The 22,775-nt window shown below is 55.8% G+C and overlaps 1 protein-coding gene across 2 annotated transcripts; it reads left to right on the top strand.

Annotated features, from left to right (window-relative positions):
- The first annotated feature begins 10,631 nt into the window (after window positions 1-10,631).
- LBHD2 (LBH domain containing 2) lies at window positions 10,632-21,577 on the top strand. Of its 2 annotated transcripts, none has more exons than XM_036844154.1 (6): window positions 10,632-11,085; window positions 11,624-11,703; window positions 12,824-12,971; window positions 18,544-18,630; window positions 20,218-20,374; window positions 21,415-21,577. In XM_036844154.1, exons 3-6 carry the CDS (start codon window positions 12,879-12,881, stop codon window positions 21,510-21,512), a joined length of 435 nt encoding a protein of 144 aa, XP_036700049.1. In that variant the 5' UTR covers window positions 10,632-11,085; window positions 11,624-11,703; window positions 12,824-12,878; the 3' UTR covers window positions 21,513-21,577. The 2 variants fall into 2 exon arrangements, with proteins under 2 accessions (XP_036700049.1, XP_036700050.1); XM_036844155.1 differs by lacking the exon at window positions 11,624-11,703 and adding an exon at window positions 11,784-11,906 and having other exon boundaries at window positions 11,031-11,344.
- Window positions 21,578-22,775: the final 1,198 nt, after the last annotated feature.

Raw genomic sequence — 22,775 nt, forward strand, 5'->3', positions numbered from 1 at the left:
TAGCCCATGTTGTGATGGTGGGACGTCACCCCAACAGCCACAGTTCCTGCTAGAGACAGAAGGAGCAGGGGGTATTTTGTTACGTAAACAATAAAATTTCCTCTTTTCTTTAAACCAGTGTGAGCAAGGGTCCTGCCATTTACACTAAAAAGTGCCCTTTCAAATCATTAAGAACAAATGAAAGTAATCCAAAAGAAAAACAAGCAAATAATATGAACAAGGGTATGTACAGAAGAAGAAACACCAAGGATCAATAGATATATGAGAATATGCTCAATCTTATTGACAGGAAAATGCAAATTAACTTCTGCTTTCAACTAAGACGGAGTAATGGGGATCAGATTTACCCTCCTACCTGAAACAGTGAAGAAAATAGTCAAAATACATGAAACAACGAGTTTCATGCTGCTAGAAGCCCGATGACAAAGGACTGTGATCCCTCAGCCACCATAACAAAAGTGATCCCTATGGCTGCCCATCCAGGGAGGGGGGACTGGGGTGGAGCCCCGTGGGCTGCTTGAGATGAGGAAGCAGAGCTGAGAGTCTGGCAGCTGGAAGGCTCAGGACAAAGTACCAGAGAAGAGTGAGCTGCACAGAGAGAGAACCCAGGAGATCAGCAGAGGGTCCCCCCGAGTACCCAACAGCATACTGACTAGCACTTGTGTAGAAAGAAACTACCCAAGGCTGGGGAAAGAACCAGGCATAGTGCCTGGTGCTCACACACATTGAAAATAGTGTTGTTTTGCAGCAGTCAGACTAGAAAAACTTGTTAATTCACCAGCACTGGGCAGAATTCTCTAGAAGGTTATACCTTGGGAGTGGGAACTAGCCCTGGACTGAGCATTGCTCCAGATCTGCCTACTAACAAATCATAAAAACAAGACCCAAAAGTATCAAACTGTTTCCAACTAACTTAACTGCATCCCAGAACAAAGCTCCAGAAAATTTATAGGAACAGAAAAATATCCAGCACCCAAAAAGGTAAAATCACAATGTCTGGTATCTAATCAAAGACTACTAGACATTCAAACAGGCAAGAAAACACAACCCATAATGAAGAGAATAAGCAAATAATCAAAATCAACCCAGAACTTATACAGATGTTAGAATTAACAGAGAAAGACATGAAAGCAGTTATTATAGCTGTATTCCACATGTTCAAAAAGTTAATAGAGGGACTTCCCTGCTGACGCAGTGGTTAAAAACCTGCCTGCCAATGCAGAGGACATGGGTTCGAGCCCTGGTCCAGGAAGATTCCTCATGCCGCGGAGCAACTAAGCCCATGCGCCACAACTACTGACCCTGCATACCACAACTACTGAAGCCCGCATGCCTAGAGCCCATGCTCGCTAACAAGAGAAGCCACTGCAATGAGAAGCCCATGCACCACAATGAAGAGTAGCCCCCGCTCGCCGCAACTAGAGAAAGCCTGCGCGCAGCAATGAAGACCCAATGCAGCCAAAAAAGAAAATAATAAAGTAAATAAATTTTTTTAAAAACTTAATAGAATCATAAAAGACATTTTTGAAAAACCTAAGAGAACTTTAAGAGATGAAAACTACACTTTCTGAGATGAAAAACACACTGTATGGGAATAATGGCAGGTTAGACATTACACAAGAAAATATTACTGAATTTGAAGGTATAGCAATAGAGCTTATCCAAAATAAAACAGTGAGGAAAAAAAGAATTAAAAAATGAACAGAACATCAGTGAACTGTAGGACAATATCAAGTGGTCCAGTATGCGGATTGGAATCCCAAAGGAGAAGAGCAAGAAAGAGGAGGGACAGAAAAAAAAAAATTGAAGAAATAATGGCTGAAAAATTTCCAAACTCGATGAAAACCATAAATCACAAATCCAAGAAGTTCAATGAACCCCAAGCACAAGAAACATCAAAAAAAAAAAAAAACCCAAAAAACAAACAACTATACTAAGGCACATCATAATCAAAACCAGTGATAAAGAGAAAAAACATAGCCAGAGGGTGAAAAAAGACACGTTACATGCAGAGCAACAAATTTCTCATTGGAAATTATGTGAATGAAAAGACATTGGAGCAACATCTTTAAAGTACCAAAAGAAAAAAATTAACTGCCAGCCTAGAATTCTATACCCAGCAAAAATATCTTTCAAAAATGAAGGTGGAAATAAAGACATTTTCAGACATACAAAGGCCCACCATGAAGACAGAGGTCCATTGCCTGATTGGTTTCTGTGGATTTTATAGACACGTTTACTACTTGGGTACCCACTAAGACTGCTAATTTTGAGTGGAACCCAGAGAACAAATGGGTTCTTCATCAGGTCTAGGCTTTGATGCAAGCTGCCTTGCCACTTAAACCCCATGATTCAGCAGAACCTGTTGTTTTTAGTGTGTGTGGCAGACAGAGGTGCTCTGTGGAGCAAGTCCCAATAGGAAAATCACTGTGTGTGCACCCAGAGTTTTGGAGTCAGGCCATGTCTTCTTCTGCCAACAACTCTTCTCCATTTCAAAGGGAGCTCCTGGCTTGCTGCTGGATCTAAGTGGAGACAATGCCTGGCCATGGATACCAAGAAACTATGACTCAAGCTGTCCATCATAAAATAGATGTTATCTTATCTACTAAATCTTAAACATGGACATGCACACAGCATTCCATTGTAAAATGAAACTGGTCCCTGACAGACCTGGAAGGAACAAGGAAGCTTCCTGAGTAGGTGACTTAGACTCCATGGTACCTGCTCCTACTGTATTACCAACTCTTTTAAACCCACAGCTATGCCCTCATGGGAAGTGTTGTGATCAGTCAACAGAGGATGAAAAGGTGTGTGCCTGATTTAAAGATTTGTCTGCCTGGGGTGGTGACTCCAGCCAGAGATGGATGGCTGTGGCTTTACAGACACACTCAGAAGAAGCCCTGAAAGACCATAGTGAAGAGAAATTCTTCCAGAAGGCAAAAATGTTGATTCTATGTTGACTCATGGGCAGTGGCTAACAGGTTGGCCAGCTGATTAGAGACTTGGAAAGAATACTTTTTCTAGGAGATCTGGGGGAAAGGCAAGCAGATGGAGCTCTCAGAATGGGCACAGAGTGAGAATAAATACTCACCAAAGGACATCTACCATGGAGGAAGCTCTTGCGTGTCAAGTGGACGAGATGACCTATTCTGAGAACGTCAGCCTCTTTCCTCCCCTGCCCCAGTGCTTGCTCAACGGATCCACGTACAAGTGACCGAGGAGGCGGGAATGGAGGCTACGCAGGGCCTCAGTCGCACAAACTTCCCTCAGTCTGGCTGACTTGGTTTCCATTATGGCTGAGAGCCCACCTTGTCACCAGCAGGGACCCACGCTGAGCTCCTAATATGGTGCCATTCCCCAGAGGGACCAGGCAGTTGCCTGGAGATATAGGACCTCTTTCATCATGGAAGGCACAGTGATTTGCCCTTGTATATTTCAGGTCAGGACTTGCCTTTCCAGCCGCATTGCTTCTACCGACACTGCCATTTGTGGACTCAGAGAATGCTTTATTTATCCATCACCATGGCAACTGAAGCAACATTGCCTTGGACTGAGGGACTTTTTTTTTTTAATATTTTATTATTTTTTTAAGATTTTTGATGTGGACCATTTTTAATGTCTTTATTGAATTTGTTACAATATTGCTTCTGTTTTATGTTTTCTGGTTTTTTGGCCACGAGGCATGTGGGATCTTAGCTCCCTGACCAGGGATTGAACCCGCACTCCCTGCATTGGAAGGCAAAGTCTTAACCACTGGGCCGCCAGTGGACCACCAAGGGACCCATTTTTTGATGAAGAAAGTGTGGCAGAGAGCTCAAGCCCATGAAATTCCCTGGACTTAGCATGTATGTGCCCCATCACCCAGAAGCAGCTGGCTGGGGAGAATGGCGGAAGGGTCTGTCGAAGACTAGTTATGGTGCTGGTTGAGAGCCAACACCCTGCAAGGTTCAAGTGCTATTCTCCAGGGTGTAGTGTATGCCTTGACCCAGCAGGCATTATATGGTGTCATTCTCCCACAGCCCAAACGCATGGGTCCAGGAACCAAGCAATGGAGGTGGGAGTGGCCCCTCCCACGATTACACCAAAGAAAGAATGCACTGGAGGAATTTTTGCTTTCCTTCCTGTGACCTTGGGCTAGTGTCCAAGAAAGGAATGCCTCCATCAGGAAACACAGTCATGCTTCCGATGAATTAAAGCCGAGGCTGTCCCCTCCCCCGACGGGCTATTTCTGGTTCCTTATACCACTGAACCAGCAGGCATAGAAGGGGATGTTGATCTCAGTCATCATAGGGAAGTTGAATTGAGTCTACACATTGGGCCCAGGTGGACTACATGTGGAGCCCGGGGTTTTCACTGTGGTTCTTCTCACTGGGAAAAAGGAAGGGAGTTCCTTAATGATGGGCCCACAGAGCGCTCAGGTCCTGAAGGAACAAAAGTTTGGGTCATCCCTTGGGCTGACCCAGGGTTCAGTGGTTGCAGGACGTTTTGCAAGCAGGCGCTGGCCCAGCAAGCCCCCTGGGGGCTATTTCCTTCTCACCTGCCCGGCTCCACCCTCGCGACCTTATGTGGGGAGCGCTGTGATGCCCCTCACCTCCGGCTTCGGGTTGGCTGCTTCCCCGGTTGCCCATCACCCAGGACGAGCAGAGGCTGATGCAGCATCGTGTGCCGTGGGTGTTGAGGGCACATGTCCCCCACTGAACAGGGGTGGATGCTGAAGGCCGAGGCGTGGGTGCCCCTCCCGGTCCACTCTCCGTCCTTCTCTGCCTGTTTTGTGCCCCAGATGGGCTGTACCCATGGGAGGCGGAGCTCAGGAGAGCGAGCCGGGTATCTTGTCCCCACCTCCCCCTTCCCATCGCTGCAGCCACGGCCTGCTCCAGGCCCCTCTCCTTGAAACAGCTGCCCCCAGGTTCCGGCCACCCCTCCCTCCCACTGCCCCTCCCCCCATAGGTGGTAATAGCTCCCTGCCGCTGTCAGCCTTGGGACCCCCCTCCCCCAGCCCTCCCCAAGTGCCCGGGATCCTGCTTACACGTCAGTAAATAAGCCATTTTATGCTTTCCTGGATCTCCCCGCTTTCGTGTGCCCCTGCTGGGACTCTGCCCAATGCAGTCCTGTGTACAGTAATATTCATGAACTGGTTACCTCCAATTAAAATAATGAAAACCTAATATGTCCATCAATGGACAGATAGATACATGATGGTACCTTCAAAATATGGAGTTCCATGTAGCCATTAAAAAATGATACAGGTCCAGCACTGTTCCAGGTGCCGAAGATACAGCAGCGGCCAAGATGGTTGCCCAAGCGTCCACTCTGGTCCAGGAACAGATTACAGGGGAGTAGAAAGAGAGAATTTTGGAGAGTGATGAGGGCTTGGAAGAAAGTGGTCACGGTAATGAGATAGGGCGGTGCCTGCCTTCCAGATGGGGGACACGGGGAGGCCTCTACAGTGCGGACACTGTAGCTGAGAAGTGAACAAAAAGGAAGGAGCTCTGTGAGGCTTTCCAGGTAGAGAAAACCCCGTCACAGAGCGGGAACAGAGGGCAGCCAGCGTGGAATGGCGGAGAGGCGGGCAGGCCTAGACGTGTGTGGCCGGGTCTCAGCTGATAGGCCAAGCGGCTCCACCTTCCCTGACAGTCGCTGCCTGGGTCCTGCGGCCGCTGTGCCCCTGATAGTGGTTCCTGAGGTTTCCTGCTGCCGGCCTCCCTAGGCCACAGTTCTTCCTGAGGAGTGTTTCTCTTCCGCTTTCTCAGCCTCCGAGCTGACAACGTGGAGAACTTTGAAGGTCAGGGGCACGCGGGTACTCTGCCAAGGTCAGACACAAAGAAAGTGCCCCCGCAGACGTGTGCGCAGGAAGGAAGGAGTCAGGGAGCCCACAGTGAGGGCAGCGGCGGGGAGCGGGCGAGGGGAGGTCAGACGGTCCTGTCTCGAGTGTGCGGCCTCTCGTTACCTTGGCACCTTGGCATAGGCCTGGCTGCAAGTTTGTGAGCCCTGCACTCCTGATCCCCGCCCCATTCATGTCCCTGTGCGAAACGCCCCGTGGCTGCCTGGAATGTTCTCTGCATCCAAAACCACTGAACCCAGCAGTATCCAGCAGCTGCCCACGTGGGATGCTCTGAGGGCTGGATGAGAGGACTAGACCGAGGCCCATCTCTGTGACCCCCAGCTCCTCCTCTGAAAGAGAGATGGAGACCCTCCATCGCAGGGTCCCGGAGAGACTTCAGCGAGGTCATGGTGACCTGCAGTCGTACTGGGTACATTAATGCAGGTCGTCCCAGTCCCACTAACAGATAGTAGCTGCTGACAGCGATTAAAATGGAAGGTGAGAGACTGGAGGCGGCGATCGATGCAGCCGATGCAGCCTCATCCCCACCCGGCCGCCCTCCCCTACCTGGTAGTCTCCCCCATCCTCCACTGGCTGCCAGACGCGTCTTCCCAAAGCCTGGCTCTGATCACATCTCTCTCTTGCTTGGAAGCCTTCCTTGGCTCCCCACTGCCTCAGGGATAAGGGGACCCTTTGGAGCCCTTTTTTAAAAAATTAATTAATTTATTTGGCTGTGCCGGGTCTTAGTTGCAGCATGCGGGATCTTTAGTTGTGGCATGTGGGACCTAGTTCCCTGACCAGGGATTGAACCCCGGCCCCCTGCATTGGGAGCAAGGAGTCTTAGCACTGGACCACCAGGGAAGTCCCCTTTTTGAGCCCTTGACCTAGGACTTCCCCTCCCACAGTTTACAGTGCTGCTGCCAGAGGGAATTACTTGCTGCTGGTGTGGCGGCTGGACCAGGAAGTCAGGGAGGAGGCGTAGGGTGGGGATGGGGGGCTTCGGGGAGGACATCAAGGCTTTGCAGCAAAGACTGCAAACACTCTAAGCGCCCTGTGCTCTTTACAGACTAATCTGCTGAGAACCCAACGAGGCAGGGACAGGAATCGCCCCCTTTTTCAGAAAAGCAAACTGAGGCTCGATGAAGCAAAGTAACTGCTGGTAAAGGCAGGGCCTGCTTCCAAGCCTAGGCACCCTGGCCCACCACTGTGCCACCTTCCCTCAAAGCAGCAGGGGCCTCCTTCTAACCCAGGCTGGTGTCTTCTTCCCAGGAAGAAAGAGTAACTCCATAAGGAATACCAACCCCAGTGACTTCTGCGTGCCAAGCACTTTCCACATGGCCCCTCGCTTATCTGCACACAGCCTTGTCCTCCTACCCACTGTGCAGATGAGGAAATTGAGGCTCAGAGTGGGTGAGAGACTGTCCAGGGGCACACAGGGAGCTGATGGAGGAGCTGGGGCTTCGTCTAAGCTTGTGTGGCCAGCCGAGGTCTGAGCATTGACCTTGAGCACAGCCTGCAAGGCTGACATGTCCTGTTTGGTGTGTGGACAGAGGAGGCCTGGAAGAGGCAGACTGATGACACTCCTGTCCCTGTGGCCACCCTTCCACCTTGTGGTTCTCAAAGTGTGGTCCCCGGACCCGACCAGCAGCACAACCCCTGGGGACTTGTTACAAATGCACCCCAGACCCACAGGGGCAGGGGCCTCCGTGCCATTCTGCTGCACGCTGAAGCCTGGGGACCATTGGTGGCTGTTTTCCCTCCAGGGCCTCTGCTCTGGGCTGTGGCGGGCACTCACCTCCCTCCTACTCCCCTCAGTCCCCCAGGGCTGAGTGAGAAGGGGAGGGAGGCCGACTGCCGGGCCAGTCCCCGCTTCACCTGATTGAGCCCGAGGGATGATTACACCTGTCAGCAAATTATCCCTCATCTGCTGCAAGGGTATAAGGATCCCCACCTCCCAAGGCTCTGAGGATTAAGTGAGAGAATGCGCAGGGTGGGCACCGAGGGCACTTCACAGCTCACGTCTCCATCACCATTAGAACTGCTAATCTTACCATGGATCTAACCCACCATTCCATCACCCTGTACCAGCTCCCCCACCTCCCCCGGGTGCCGCCCGCCCGTAGAGCTCAGAGGATAATCTCCCTAAATCAGCCTCCAAGACCCAGGGCTCCGGCCCCCCACTGACTCTCCAGGGTCAGGGAGTCTAGAGGCCTGGCCTCTGCCCGCAGGGCCTGCCGCCTGGGTCGCCCCTTCCAGCAGTTCTTCCGGCCTTTCCCCACCCTCCCACCCAACTAGGGAGCGGCGCAGAGCGCCCGGCCCTGGGGCGCGGGGTTTGGGGGCCTCTGCTCCCGCTGGCGAGGTGCGCCTGGAACGGCGGATGTCGCACTGCGCGCTTGGGGGCCTGGTGAACGGATGCGGGAGAAAATGGTGGCCGCGCGGCTGAAGGACCAGCCGGAGGTAGGGGTGGGGTGGGAGCGAGGAGACCGGGGCTGCGGGGACCGGGGCAGAGTGTGGCGGGCGTGGGCTGTCCAGGCCTGGGCTGGCGACCTCCTGGCAGCTCCCGGGCACAGAAGCCGGGCAGGGCCGGGATGCCAGGCCCCACCGCTCAGCCCTGACGCGCGGGGTCACCATCCGCCGGGCCTCCAGGCCGGGAACCCCACCCCGCCCCGCCCGCAGGCGGGGCTGCAGCCCGGAAGGGCGTCCCGCCCACACCCCGCTCCTGCTCCCCACCGGCCGCCCACCTCGAGTTTGCTCAGGTCGGGCCTTGCCTCGCCGGCCGTCAGGGCTTTGCCCCCAGGCGCGCAGGAGAGTCACGCGGGGGCTTTTAGAGCCCAGCTCCCGAGAATCGGTTAAACGCGAGGCGCCGGGGAGCGGGCAGTTTCTGCGCCGTCCAAGGGCCTAACATCCGTCCCGTCCGTCTGGCAGGGACTCGACGCCCCCGGGGCGGGGGTGGGGGGCTGGGGTGAGGGAGGACTCCGGGGCGCCCCTTGGAAGGCAGGAGGGGCCGGGAAGACTCGAGTCCCAGCTTCACTTCTGCGCTGGGAGCCCTCTCTGAGTCTTAGTGTCTGAGCCCGTATCCGGGAACAGAAGTTAACCGCCCTTGATTCCAGGGCTGCGGTGAGGTCTGGAGGACCCGCGGGGTTGGCCGGGCCCCAGCTGGGGTGTGGCTGGACAGTGTTAAATGGAGGTGCGGTGAGAGGTCTGCCTCCCTACCCCTTCGCGCCCGGTACCCCGAAAACGACAGCCCAGCGCAGTGGTTTGCAGCAGGTCTCACGTGCCCACTCAAACCCGAGCCCCGCCTCTCAGCTCTGTGACCCTGGGCAAGTTCCTCAGCCTCTCTGTGCCGGTGTCCTCCTCTTTAGAATGAGATAATAATATACCATCCTCACAAGGTTTCCAAGATTAAGTGAGCTTGGCAAAGCACCGGACAGTGCCTTGTACACAGTAAGTGCAATGCAGGCTCAGCTAGAATATTGGTGTACTTTCAGAACATTTCAATGCCATACAAACATATATATGCATAAAAGGGCACATATTTTAAACTTTATGTTTATTACACAAAGGGGCTCAGGACAGGCATTGCTAATTTACCAGCGCGTCTTGGAGAACAATCTGTCCCCACCTCTGTGAACAGGAACTGCAGCTTAGTGGGGCGGCCACGTGGGGCAAGACCTGGGGTGTCTCCGAGGCTGGCCAGCTGGGTTCTGCCCTCTGCTCCTGGCAGTGGGCGCGTCCTCAGGAGGCTTTAGAGATTAAAACTCAGGACCATGAGGGACGTCGCTGGTGGCGCAGTGGTTAAGAATTCCCCTGCCAATGCAGGGGACACGGGTTCGAGCCCTGGTCTGGGAAAATCCCACGTGCCGCGGAGCAGCTAAGCCCCTGTGCCACAACTACTGAGCCTGCGCTCTAGAACCCGCCAGCCACAACTGCTGAGCCCACGTGCCACAACTACTGAAGCCTGTGCACCTAGAGCCGGTGCTCCTCAACAGGAGAAGCCACCGCAGTGAGAAGCCCGCGCACCGCAACGAAGAGTAGCCCCTGCTCGCCACAACTAGAGAAAGCCCGCGAGGACAGTGTTAAATGGAGGTGCGGTGAGAGGTCTGCCTCCCTACCCCTTCGCGCCTGGTACCCCAGCCGCAGCTCCACCGAGGAGCAACAAAGACCCAACGCAGCCAATCAATCAAAAATAGAAAAAAACCAACAACAAAAAACTCAGGACCATGAGCCCTGCCCAGCCCCAGTCTCTCCCTGCGCACATCGGGCAGGGCTGGGGTGAGGCACAGGGAAGGGCAAGCGACAACACTGTCCCCTATGGTAGGCGGAGCGCTGTGGCGGGAATGACCGGGTGGCCTCTGCGGCCGTGGCCTTGGACAGCTCCCTTCCCTCCCTGCTGCCTCGGTTAGCTCTGCGGTGGCACCGGCGCTGGATCCCAGCAGCAGCCCCACTTGCCCGCCGCGCTCTCCCTACACCTGGGCTGCCTCTCTCGCTTCCATCCCCACCTGTCCTCCAGGGCCGGGCCCGGCGGAAACAGACCCCTCGCCCCTTCCCCTCTCCGCCCGAGCTGAGCTCCCTGCGCGGGGTGCAGTGGGGGTGGGGTGGGGGTGGGGGTGGGTGGCGAGCGAGCGCCTCGGGCCTGTGAAATGGGGAGCAAGCCCCTTCCTCCCCCAGAGAGCAGGGTGTCCGCGCCGCGCGGGGCGCCTGGTGCCGGTTCCCGTCCGGCTCCGCCTCCCATTCTCGGGCGAGCCCGCTCTCTCCGGGCCCCAGTTTCTCCGGCTGTGCCTGGGGTAGAGGCTGCAGGCGGCGGCGCTGAGCGAGGAAGGAAGGTCAACTGGATTCCCCTTCTCTGGCTCCTGCAACCGGAATCCCCGCCCGAGGGAGGGCCGGAGACCCGGAGAAACGGAGACCGAGAGACGGACTCCGGGCCGCCCACGTCCAAGGGGAGAGTGGCGAGGCTCCCAGGCCAGCCGCCCTCAATCTGCCTTTCCTGGGTCGGGGTTCGCGGGAAGCGAGGAGTGGGGCGGAGGGCCTGGGCGCCCCCGAGCTTCCCGCCCGCGCAGGGTCGTCTGGTCGCCGGCGGGCGCTGGAGGAAGGCGAGCGGGCGGGCGTCGCCCGGACCAGGAGGGGGCGCTCGAGAGAAGCAGTGAACGCCCAGCCCCGACCCCTGGAGCCTCCTGGCCGTCGGCCCGCCCACCCCAGCTGACGCCCTGTCTCAGGACCCCAATCCACCCGGTCCCCGTTTCAGACTCAGCGCAGCGGCAGTGCGGGTCAAGGAGGGCGGTTCGGGTCTGGGGGCAGGCCCGGGTCCCTCTCCACTCCCCACTCCGGCCTCACCGGGAGGACAGATTCCCACTACCTCCGGGATTTGTCCCCGCGCTTGTCCCGGCGCGGCGCTCAGCGTAGGCGGAGCACATCACAGGTCTCAAGGGCTGATGGCAACGCCGGCGGCTCTTGGGATCCTATAGACGCTGGGAAGGGCGCCGTGCACCTGTGTTCTGCACACCTGCTCGCCCGTGCTTTCTGGGTGTGATTCTCTTATTATGGCATTTTTAAAACTCTGAAATCTGATTATTTACATTAGAGAAAAATGTCCAGAAACTTTGTGCAGTCAACCAATCTTTAGGGGCTGGGGATTTAGTGTTGGAGCAAAGGTTGAAAATCCCTGCCTCAGGGCCTTCGTTCTAGAGGGGTAGGGGTGGGATGTTTTCTCCAGCCAGACCTCCCTCTTCCCTCGCTGTCAATCCACCCCCCGGGCCCGTCCACTCCTGCCCTGGGGTCATTTACTTAGGACCCTCCGCCCAGCAGCCCACCAAGGGCAGAGGGACTCCGTTCTGGACCTGCCTCTCACAAAGGATCAGCACGCGAGGACAAAGTATAGGACCGAGGTGCTCACATTCAAATTAACACCTGAATTTCCCTTTGCTCTGCTGTGGCCCTCGCGGGAGCCTGCGGTGTTTTACTCTAGAATCGCCACAAGAGGGCGCCAAGAGCAAACCTTCCTGGCCCAGAGCCAGGATTCCACCCGCTCTGAGTACCCCCAGCCGGGCGCTGCCCTCACCTCCATTCAAGCTTTGGAGGGTGCGTGTAGGTGAGGGGGCTGGGAAGGGCATAACTCCAGCCTCACCGGGGCCAGGGAACATCAGAGTTGGTTGGTCCTTACTCTTCATTTGGTACTCCATTCTCTTACTGCATTGGCAGGAACACCAAAGCCCAGAGAGGGGCAGGGCTTCCCAACGGCACACAGCAAAGGCTGGGAGCGGCCGGGACACACAGCTCCTGCCTCCAGTTCTGTCCGTCTCCGGTGGAGAAGGGCGCATGGTGGAGGGCAGAAGGGAGGAGGAAAAGCAGAATCGGAGGCTGAAGGCAAAGATGGGCCCCAAGACTGGACTCTGTGGGCTCAGATACAGGCCTCCAGGCCTGTCCTTAAAGATACGCCCCGTCCCCAGCCGCAGCTCCACCATCAGAGCTTTAAGCCTCAAGGGCCTTGAGCACTTCCTGAGAGCCCTATTAGGAGTGAGCGAACCCCAGGAGCCGTGAGGCCCTTGTCAGCTAACATCTTGGGTGAAAGGCAGCACCTTGCTTGACAGCTATCACCCTCATTAACAAGTAGGGAGAGAAAATCCTGCCCAAGTGGAAAGGAGGTGGGATGGCCTTTGGGGGGATGGGGTGGTGGGAGGGGCGCGTGCCCGCCCACGCTTCCCTGACACAAGGGTGCCTGGGTGTTGAGAGGGTGCGGTTGCAGCCACAGTGACCGCCCCAGCATTGCCCCTGTCCTGGTCCGGGTACTGTCCAATGAAGAAGTGTATGTATATTGGGGGAGGGGTCCCTTCTCAGAACTTAGCTGAATGGGGTACTTGCCTGCCTAAGCACTGCCCCCCAGAGCTCCCCCTTGTCACCAGGAATCCATCATCAGGGACCAGTCCCTTAGCTGGGTACTCCCAGCCTTGCCTCATATCTGCCAACCTCTTTTCCCATTCTCACCTCTTTTCTCACCCACATCATCAGGTCTCCCACGCTGCAGCCACCTTGCCCAGATCAGGCCTCTGCTGATCCTGATGTGATGCCGCCTCCCTGGTCCTCCTCCTTGGAAACTTGTGCAAAGAGCTACGGCCATTCCATGGCCAGAAGATGGAGGCACCAAGATTTGGACGCAGTATGCATTTTGACACTGACACTTCTCTGTCTGGCCTGATTCCCCTTTTTTTTTAAATTTTAATTTTACTGAAGTATAGTTGATTTACAATGTTGTGTTAATTTCTTCTGTATAGCAAAGTGACCCAGATTTATACATATATATAAATTCTTTTTCATATTCTTTTCCACCATGGTCTGTCACAGAATATTGAATATATAATAGTTCCCTATGCTATACAGTAGGACCTTGTCATTTATCCATCCTATATACACTAGCTTGCCTCTGCTAATCCCAAACTCTCATTCCCTCCCTCCCCTCCTCCTTGGCAGCCACAAGTCTGTTCTCTATATCTGTGAGTCTATTTTTGTTTTGTAGATATGTTGATTTGTATTGTATTGTAGATTCCAAATATAAGTGATATCATATGATATTTGTCTTTCTCTGTCTGACTTACTTTGCTTAGTATGATAATCTCTAGGTCCATCCATGTTGCTACAAAGGGCATTATTTCATTCTTTTTTTTTTTTTTTTTTAAAGGAGTTTAACAATTTTTTTAAAATTTTATTTTATTTATTTATTTATGGCTGTGTTGGGTCTTCGTTTCTGTTCCAGGACTTTCTCTGGTTGCGGCAGGTGGGGGGCCACTCTTCATCGCGGTGCGCGGGCCTCTCACTATCGCGGCCTCTCTTGTTGCGGAGCACAGGCTCCAGACGCGCAGGCTCAGTAGTTGTGGCTCATGGGCCTAGTCGCTCCGCGGCATGTGGGATCCTCCTAGACCAAGGCTCGAACCCGTGTGCCCTGCATTGGCAGGCAGATTCTCAACCACTGCGCCACCAGGGAGGCCCTATTTCATTCTTTTTAATGGCTGAGTACTATTCCATTCTTTTTAATGGCTGAGTACTATGTACCACATCTTTATCCATACATCTGTCAATGGACATTTAGGTTGTTTCCATGTCTTTTTTATATATATATATATTTTTAAAATTTATTTATTTATTATTTTTGGCTGCATTGGGTCTTTGTTGCTGTGCGCGGGCTTTCTTTAGTTGTAGCGAGCGGGGGCTACGCTTCGTTGCGTTTCGCGGGCTTCTCATTGCAGTGGCTTCTCTTGTTGCAGAGCATGGGCTCTAGGCATGCTGGCTTCAGTAGTTGTGGCTCGTGGGTTGTAGAGCACAAGCTCAGTAGTTGTGGCGCACGGGCTTAGTTGCTCTGCGGCATGTGGGATCTTCCCGGACCAGGGCACGAACCCATGTCCCCTGCATTGGCAGGCGGATTCTTAACCACTATGCCACCAGGGAAGCCCTGTTTCCATGTCTTGGCTATTGTGATGTTTCCCTTTTTTTGAACCATCAGACTGAATTCATCAGACTGTGAATATAGATGAGATCTTATTCATTTTGATGATCCCAGAACCCAGCGCTAGCACTGAGTAATAAGTGTTTACTATTTATGTTTAATATTAAGATTTATTAATAAATAAATGCTTAGTTTATGAATGAATGGGCAGAAGAATGGTGAGAAGATGGGTGGATGGGTGAATGATGGAGATGGGTGGTGGAAAAAGAGAAGTGAGAATGATTTACTTCTGTTTATGTGTATGGATAACATAAGAATATAAGGAATAGATGAATGCATCTCAGAATGATGGATGGGTAAGTTACTAAGTGGATAGATGGTTGGTGGGGAATGAATGACTGGATGGGAAGTAAATTAATGGATGAGTGATGGATGCAATGGCAGAATGTGTGTGGTTGGGTGGATGGTGTATAGGTAATGGTTGGATAAGTACTGGAAGGATGGTAGATAGTGGTGCTAGATGGTATATGGTAGGAAGATGGTGGATGTACCTACATAATGGTAGTTAAGTGATGACGAATAGATAAATAGACTGTAGATTGATCGATGGAGGGTGGGTGAATGTGGACACTAAATTGATGGATTGATGGATACTGGAATATCCATAGATAGTGGATGCATTACAGGTGATAGGTGGTGGGTGGTGGATGCTTGTTGGGTGAATGAATCATGGGAGTATGGATGGATGGTGGATAAATAGTAAGTGGACGCTTGTGAAGGATCTAGCCGTAGAGAATGGATGGCAAGATGGTAGATGAATGTGAATGGATATATGATTGATGGATGGATCATCAATGGTGAACAAGTAAATGGTGGCTGGATGGTGCATGAATGGCAAATAAATGGATGGTTGCTAGGTCAATAGATAATGGTTTGTGTACTGTGGAAGTGTAGATGAAAGGTGGATGGTGGACAGATAATGAATGGGTGGATTCTGGATAGATAGATGATGATTAGGTGATGAATGGATGATGGCTAAATGATAAATGGCTACATCTTGGAATATAGATGCATGAAAGGTGAATGGTGGATGGGAAGATGGTAGAGAGATGGTAGATGGATGGTAGGTGGTCAGTGTACTGTAAATGGAGGGTTTAATGTATAGATGGAGGAAGATGGCAAATGGATAGTGAATGGATCATAAATGAATATGGGTATTGAATGAACAGTGAATAATGGATGGGGGATGATGCCCTGATAATGACTGGCTGGCTGGTGAATGGATTGTGATGGTGGAGGAGTTACGGTGGATGAATGCTCACTGCTGTCTCTCTACTCTACCCCCAGCACCTAAAATAATGCTTGGTACATAGAGGACACATAGTAAGTTTTTCTAGAATGGATGAATATGGATGGGTGGTAGATGATACTTGAATGGGTTTTGGATGAATAATGAATTATGGATGATGAATGGATGATAGAGGATATTGTGAGATGGGCAATGAATGGATAGATATGTGTGAATAGGGATAAGAGGTGGGTGAATGGTAGATGGCTAGTGGGTGGGGGATGGTAGATTATGGTTCATGGAAATACGAATGGATTAGGGAGGGGGCATGACTGGTGACTGAATTGTGAATGGGTGAATTGTGGCTGGCTGGCTGGAGGCTAATGGTTGGGTGGTGAATAAATTCAGATAAATAGACAGTAGATGGTAGATTGATGATTCACAGCCAGATATGCGGTGAATGGATAAATCATCAGTAGATGTATAGATAGTTGTTAAATATTGATGGAAAGCTGTTGCATAGTGAATGATGGATATGTAGGTGGTGGATGGATGGATGGTGAATTAATGTTGGACTGAAGGGTAGGTATTTTCATGGTGTACTGATGCTTGGTAAATGGTGGGTGTGGTGGGGAATGGATGGATGCATGGTGGTTGGATGGTGGTTGAATGGTGGCTAGTGAATGGATGGTAACTGGATGGTGGAAGTTAGGTGGTGGATTGTGGATGGGACAGATGTTGGTTTATTGATGGAGGGTAATGGATGGTAGATGGTCGATGTTGGGTGGTGGTTGAATGGTGATTGGGTGGTAGAAGAGACGTGAATAGATGGTGCATGGTAGATGACGGTGGTTGGATAAGTGGATGCTGAATGGTGGTGGATTGTGGATGTTGTATGGATGTTGGATGTTGGATAAATGATGGTGGATGTTAGGTGCCGGATGGTGGAAGGGTGGGGAATTATGTGGATCAGAGCTTAGGCATCTTGGCCTCAGGTGTCAGGCCTATCCACCAGGCTGAATGAGATGATTGTCCCAAGGCTGTTTTGTTCCTTTCGGGGAATGGCATCAGGGGTGAAGAGGGGACTGGTGCAGTGACACACACACACACACACACACACACACACGCACACACACACATTGGCCCTCACACTCGAGTGTAGTCCTTGTCCTCTTCACTCCCCCTTCCAATTGGAGGGCGTCCTCTAGGTATCTGGCCTCCTCGAATTCTGCCCCCTGAATTCCTGCACCTCAAACTTGAGGCTGGGAGCCTCAAGTGACCAGGATCGGGTTCTGGGGGATGCGGTCTCGTCAAAGGGAGGATGAGGCCGGGGTGCTACCTGGGAGCTGGAGCTGGGAGGGGCGGTAGCCGGTAGCCGAGGGGCGTGAGTGTGAATGAAGGGCCGGGCGAGGGAGAGCCTGTGGGCGGAGAGCGCCGGGGAGGAAGGGAGGGAGCGAGCCAAGGAGGGCGAACGGGGTGAGCAGCTCCAAGCCTGGCGTGGCAGCCCCGGCGCGAGCATCCAGAGCGGGCGGGTGAGTGTGAGTGAGGCACAAGGGGCGCCCCTCCTCACCCTTGTCCCGGACCGGGCCCCGCGGGGAGCCCGGGTGGCCAGGCGCGGCGTGGGTGGGAGAGGAGGAAGGGGCGAGTGGGGGGGTTTGAGTCGGAGCTCCCTGGAGAAGGGGAGGGTGTGGGGACCACAGTCAGCCCTTGGCTGCTAGGCGCTGGGCTTTGGGCAAGAGCAGTATCTCTGGGGGCTGTGCGCGGCCCTACACACCTGGCAGCTGAGGGAGGTGTGGGTGGCGGGAGCCTTAGGTGTGCAGATGCCCCACTGGCACTGGCCCCTGGCACCGGGCCGCGGGGTGGCAGCCCTGAGGCATTTGCTGGCTGCCTGCTTGCCCCCTTGGCTCTATCACCTGTCTCTACCACCCCTCCTCTCTCCTTCTCCATCCGCATAATCTCTCTGGGTCTGTCTTCTCTCTGTATCTCTCTTTCTCCAGTTCTATCAGCTCTGCGTTGTCTCCGTGGCCAGTGGGTTTTTCCTGCCTGTCACTCTGGCTCTTTCTCGCATCTGTCTGAATCTCTGAGTCCACTTTCCTGGTCTCTGTCCTGGCTCCCGGGCTCTAGTTGAGGTTCTGGGGTCCTGGGATGGGATCCCCCATGAAGGGCTCCTCTGGAGGGACTGACCTGGGAGCACCAGCCCGGGGGGAGGGGCTTTCACAAGCTCTGGGATTGGGTGGAGGCTCAGGTGGGTATGCCCTGGAATGCCCACTGCAGTGTGTGGTCCCCTCGCAGCCTTCCCTGGGTCCCAGTGGGACTTCAGCTGACCTAAGCTGGGTGTTGGCTGAAAGAAACCTCGTTTCCCAGAAAGGCAGCCTTCCCGTTCTGCTGGGTGGGCGCAGGACCCCCTCCCCACGACCAGCAGGGCATCACAAGCCTTCCAGCCTGCCGGTCAGTGCCCTCCCTCCCAGCACTCCTGCCCCTTGCACGTGGCCCCTGCTGTCCCCCCAGCCAGCGCCCAACTAGGTGTCTGCCTGCCAGAGCCCGCCCCCATTTCTGCCTCTGGCCCAGTGCAGGTGGAGAGTCTGAGGCTGGTGCCCACGAGTCCTGGCAGGACCTCTCTTCCCAGAGCCCCTGCTGTGTGGTCTCTGGCGGGGTTCCCTTGCCCTTGTGCCTGGCCCGAGTGGGGTGGCCACATGCAGGCAGGAGGTCAGTTTCCCTTCGCCTTGGGTGTGTAGGGTGTCTGTTCTCAGGGAGGAACTGGGCACTCCTGCCACCGCCCCACTGCAGCCTGGGCACACCGTGTGGGACCTGTCCCTCAGCGCCCCCTCTGAGGGTGGGCTCAGGCAGGGAGCAGCAGTGAGAGAGGTCCAGCCTGGGCTGTGGGTGCTGGGCCTGGGGTGGGGCAGGTGTGGGCTGGAGTCGTCTGAAGCTTCCGGGAGGAGGGTGGGATCGAGCATCTGGCCCACAGCAGACACCCCGTTTCTGCTCCTTGTCTCCGAGCAGCCCAACAGTGGCAGCAGCATGAGTGCCCCCCAGCCCGCCGTGCCAGAGCTGAGCCCAGCTGAGGAGGCTGGAGGCCTGGCAGGAAAGGTATGCAGTTGGGACCCTGCGGTCTGCCACCCTGGAGCCCTGGCCTGCGACTCAGCGCATGCCTCAGTTTACCCATCTGGGTGGGGGAAGCGGCTCTCCTCTACGGGGGTCTGATCTGCAAAGCAGACCTCGGGGCCCCAGGGCTTGCGCCCAAGACAGTCTGCTCTCCGCCAGGTGAGGCCATGCCAGGGTCCCCTGCCCTTAGCGCTACTTTTCCAGGGGGTATTGATGGAGCTGAAAAGTGAGGTCCCTGCCTAAGGGGTGCCGTCCTGATATCCTAAGTGCTGGAGTTGGGCTCTTCTCATTGTTGGGGGCAGAGGGACCAGAGTGGGCGGACCAGGCCAGAGCTGCACGAGGGCCAGTCTGGAGCCTGGGCTTGCCCTCCTGGTGGGGCGGACGAGGAGGGTGGACACCAAACTCCCCGGGCCCGGATCGCCTTCCCCCACTGTCTGGGCAGAGGAGCGCCCCTGGGCGGGGACCAGCAGGGTTTCCTGGAGGAGGGCAGGAAGGAGAATGGCGGGGTGGGATGGGGGGAGAGGGATTGCCAGAGGGGGAAGGAGCCCCTGGGCTGGCAAGGCCAGCTGGAGGTCCAGTCGTTGGGCCATGCTGGGGTCCCTGCTCTGTTGTCACTCCGATTCCGCAGATGTCCCAGCCTAGTGACGCCTGTTTTCACACTTAAGGGTCACCTGTGGTACTTTGTTAAAATGCTGTTTCCTGGGCCCCCACCCAGCTAGTGCATTTAAACACATGTTCAGATGGTTCTGCTGGGGGGACTCAGGGCCATTTAGCAAAGTCCTGCCAGCTGTGTGCCTGCCCTTCCTCGATGCACCTTTGGGGGAAGACAGACACGCACCAAGCAGCTCTCCTTCTGGGTAAAAGGTGGGGGGGGGGGCGGGGGGGGAGTTCCAGGAAGGGGACCAGCCTAGGCAAACGCACGGAGGTGGGTTGGTACAGGGAAGTCAGGGCTGCTACGGCGTCAGCGCCGAGCCGGAGGCCTGTGCAGCGGCACTGGTGGCTGGGGCCTCTACCTTGGAAGGCCTTGAATGGGAGGCGGAGATGCTGAGGGCACCAGGAGAGCTTGGGGAGGCAGCCCCCGCACGGCTCCTGTGGGCACTGAACAATGAGCCTGGAGCAAGTCACTCAGGTTGCCATGGCAACAGCTTCCCAGCTCCTCCTCCGAGGAGGCCAAGGTCCCAGTAGGAAAGACCCCAGGAAGGGGCTTTGCAGGATACTCGAGACAGCTGAGGATGCACAAAAGCCCTGAGCTCGCTCACCATGTGACCTTGGCCTTCTGGTCTCAGGCTGCTGTTTGTGAAATGGGCCTAAGGGCTCAGCCCAGGTGGGTCCTGTGTTGCCCCAGGGAGAGCCCGCAATCCCAGGTGCTGAGTGCCCCAGCTCCAGCGGTGGGATGGGGGAGGGGCCGGGACCCTCTGGGGGATGTGCACGTATGCGCACGTGCTCAGCTGGCCCTGAAGACTGGGAGGGATGGGCCCCCGACTCTCCCAGTGGACAGTGCAGGACAGGGGTGGCAGGGAGTGGGGAGCCCAGGCCTGGCGTTGCCTTGACCCCCGCCCACCCTCCCTGCAGGCCATGGTGGGTGCCAGGGAGAAGGGCCCTCGGATGGGCCAGCGGCTGCCCTCAATCGTGGTGGAGCCCAGCGAGGCGGGTGCCGTGGAGAGTGGGGAGCTGCGTTGGCCTCCGGAGGGCGCCCAGAGGGGGTCCGCCCAGAGCCAGGCTGCTGCCGGTGAGTGAGGCGCTGCCTGTAGGGTCCCGAGAGGAGTCAGGGGGCCGGGTCCTCCACCCCTCCAGCCTGCTCGCACCGTCCATCTGCCCGCCCTGTGAGCTTCTGCTCGGCGCTCAGGCGCTGCCTGGCCTGCCCCTCTCCCCGTCGCCGTCCCCCTCCCATCGGCACACGAGGTCCCCTCATCCACTGTTGTGGCCCCTGGCCTGGCACACAGGTACGCGTCGGTTCTCACCCCTCACCACCCGGTCCCGCCCCCTCTCCCCTCGCCCTCACGATTCATTACCTTTGGGACAAGCGTGCATTGCCCACCAGGGCCTGGACGGGGTAAGGGTGTGGGTGCGAGGCGGGAGAGATGGGCCAGCCTGGTGGGAGGTGCCTGTCTTGGCGTGGGTGCCCTGGTTAAAGGCCGAGGGGCTGCCAGAGCCAGGGAAGCTTCTGGGAGGGGGATGTGGGCAGGAGAGGGGTCAGCCAGGAGCCAGGTCTGCAGGCTGGGCAGTGAGGGCCTCTGTGGAGGGTGCATGAGGGGTGAGTTGTGCCCTGGGCAGCTTTGTCCCCTGGAGACCCCTGGGGGTCTGTCCCAGGGAATTCAGCCTTGGCCAGGGCTGCTTGACACCCTGCCGGCTGGTTCCTCCTCCCCAGAGGTCAGCTCCTCCCCCACCCCCGCTGCGGCCCTCGCTGGTCCGAAGGCCCCTTGCAGCTTGGGCCCAGAAGGAGCCTGTCCATGCCATAACGCCCACCTCTCCCCAGACTCCCCTCAACCTCTGTCGAGTCTGTCCAGGGTCCACCCCTTGGGTAACCGGTGACACGCGGGCTCTGGGGAGGTCCCCGGGCCTCCTCCCAATCTCTGGTGGCCACGCCAGGGGCAGGGGTGCTCTCGCTCCCAGAGACCGGCCTCCTCCTCCCTCTCTTGCTGAGAACCGAGCACCCAGCACCTCCTCCCCCACTTCACCCGCGGGTGCCTGCCCCGCCCTCGCATGTTTCCTTGCAGACCTGTCAGAAATTCATCACCCATCAACATGGAGGCCCTTGTGTTTCTGCAGCCTCCTCACTGCATCTGCCGGGAGCACCAGGGAACGTCCCAGACGACACTGGCAACAAGTGTGCCAGCTCTGAGGACCAGTGCCCCTGCACCCAGTGATGGGACAAGGACATGGCCAGATTCTGCTATCCCTGGGCTCTGACAGCTGAGAGGGCCTCAGCCCCAGAGCGGCTGGGCTGATGCTGAGAGAGGCCTGGGCCTGCCCGGGCGCCCAGTAGGCAGAGCCGAGCTACCACCTCCTGCCTCACCAGCTCCGCCAGCACTGCAAGCCCCTGCCCTCTCCCGTCCACAGCCCAGGGTCCGGATCACACCCCTCCTTGTTCTCTGGTTGGAAGCAGAAATAAAGGCTCTTCCTGGTGGTCAGGGGGCGCGCTTGGTGGGGATTCGAGGAGCTGAGGACAATTCTGGTTCTGCCAGTGGCCTTCCAGGCAAGGGCCTCTGTCCAGAGCCCATGCTGACCAGACCAGAGTGCCCAGTGAGTGATCCCTGGGTGTTCCACACTGGGGGTGAGGGTGGTTGGCAGGGCTGTCGTGTTTGCTGCTCTGGCGCCCTGCCTAGGGCCCTCTGCTCTGCTCGGCCTCAGCTGAGGCTGTCCAAGGCAAGACCAGCTTCCTCTCTGTGGCCTCCCCCGCTCCTTGGGGCCTCCAGCCCTGGCTGGACCCCAAGGCAGGACTTCTCCTGTCACCCCCTACACACTCTGGGTGCAGTAGGGCACAGGAATGGTACACGGGTGGGGTGCACTATTCCAGCTTGAATCTTATTAAATCCTTGCGTATTCCCATTGTACAGATGAGGAAGCTGAGGCGCGAAGTGAGGTGCCCAAAGCTAGTGCTGGCCCCGGCTATGGCGGGATCCCTGAAGTTGGGAAGCCACTGATCCAGCCAGAGTGCCCATGTGGGAGATTGGGTAGCACCTCTTCCTGAGCCACGCAAGGGCCCTATCCCTCCATGGGGTCCAGCGACTTCGTTTCTTGGCTCTGCTGACCGGTTGGGGTGGGCCTGGGGTGCAGAAACCTGATCACTGCCTGGACCCACTCCCCAGCTGTGCCACCCTCCCTCCCATCGTCCCAACATGGCCCCCTGCTCTCAGCCAGGCTGACCCAGGCCTGAGGAAGCTCAGGGCCTGGCAAGGGGGAGCCCTGCATAAATGTTAGCTCAACAAATCCACAGGCCCAGGTGGGCGGTAGCATGAGGTCTTGGTGAGCCTGGAGGAGGAGGTGGGAGACACAGGCCCCTCTGTTCTTTCCTGGAGGCCTTGCTAACCTCCAGGATGAATAAGGCACTTTCTCCTACCCGCCTTCTTTCTAAAAATAGCCCACCCCCCAAATGCAGGAGAGGTGGGGGGCAAGGTGCGGAAGTTTGC

This window comes from Balaenoptera musculus, chromosome 2, assembly GCF_009873245.2.
Source record: "Balaenoptera musculus isolate JJ_BM4_2016_0621 chromosome 2, mBalMus1.pri.v3, whole genome shotgun sequence".
In the NCBI taxonomy this organism is placed as follows: domain Eukaryota; kingdom Metazoa; phylum Chordata; class Mammalia; order Artiodactyla; family Balaenopteridae; genus Balaenoptera; species Balaenoptera musculus.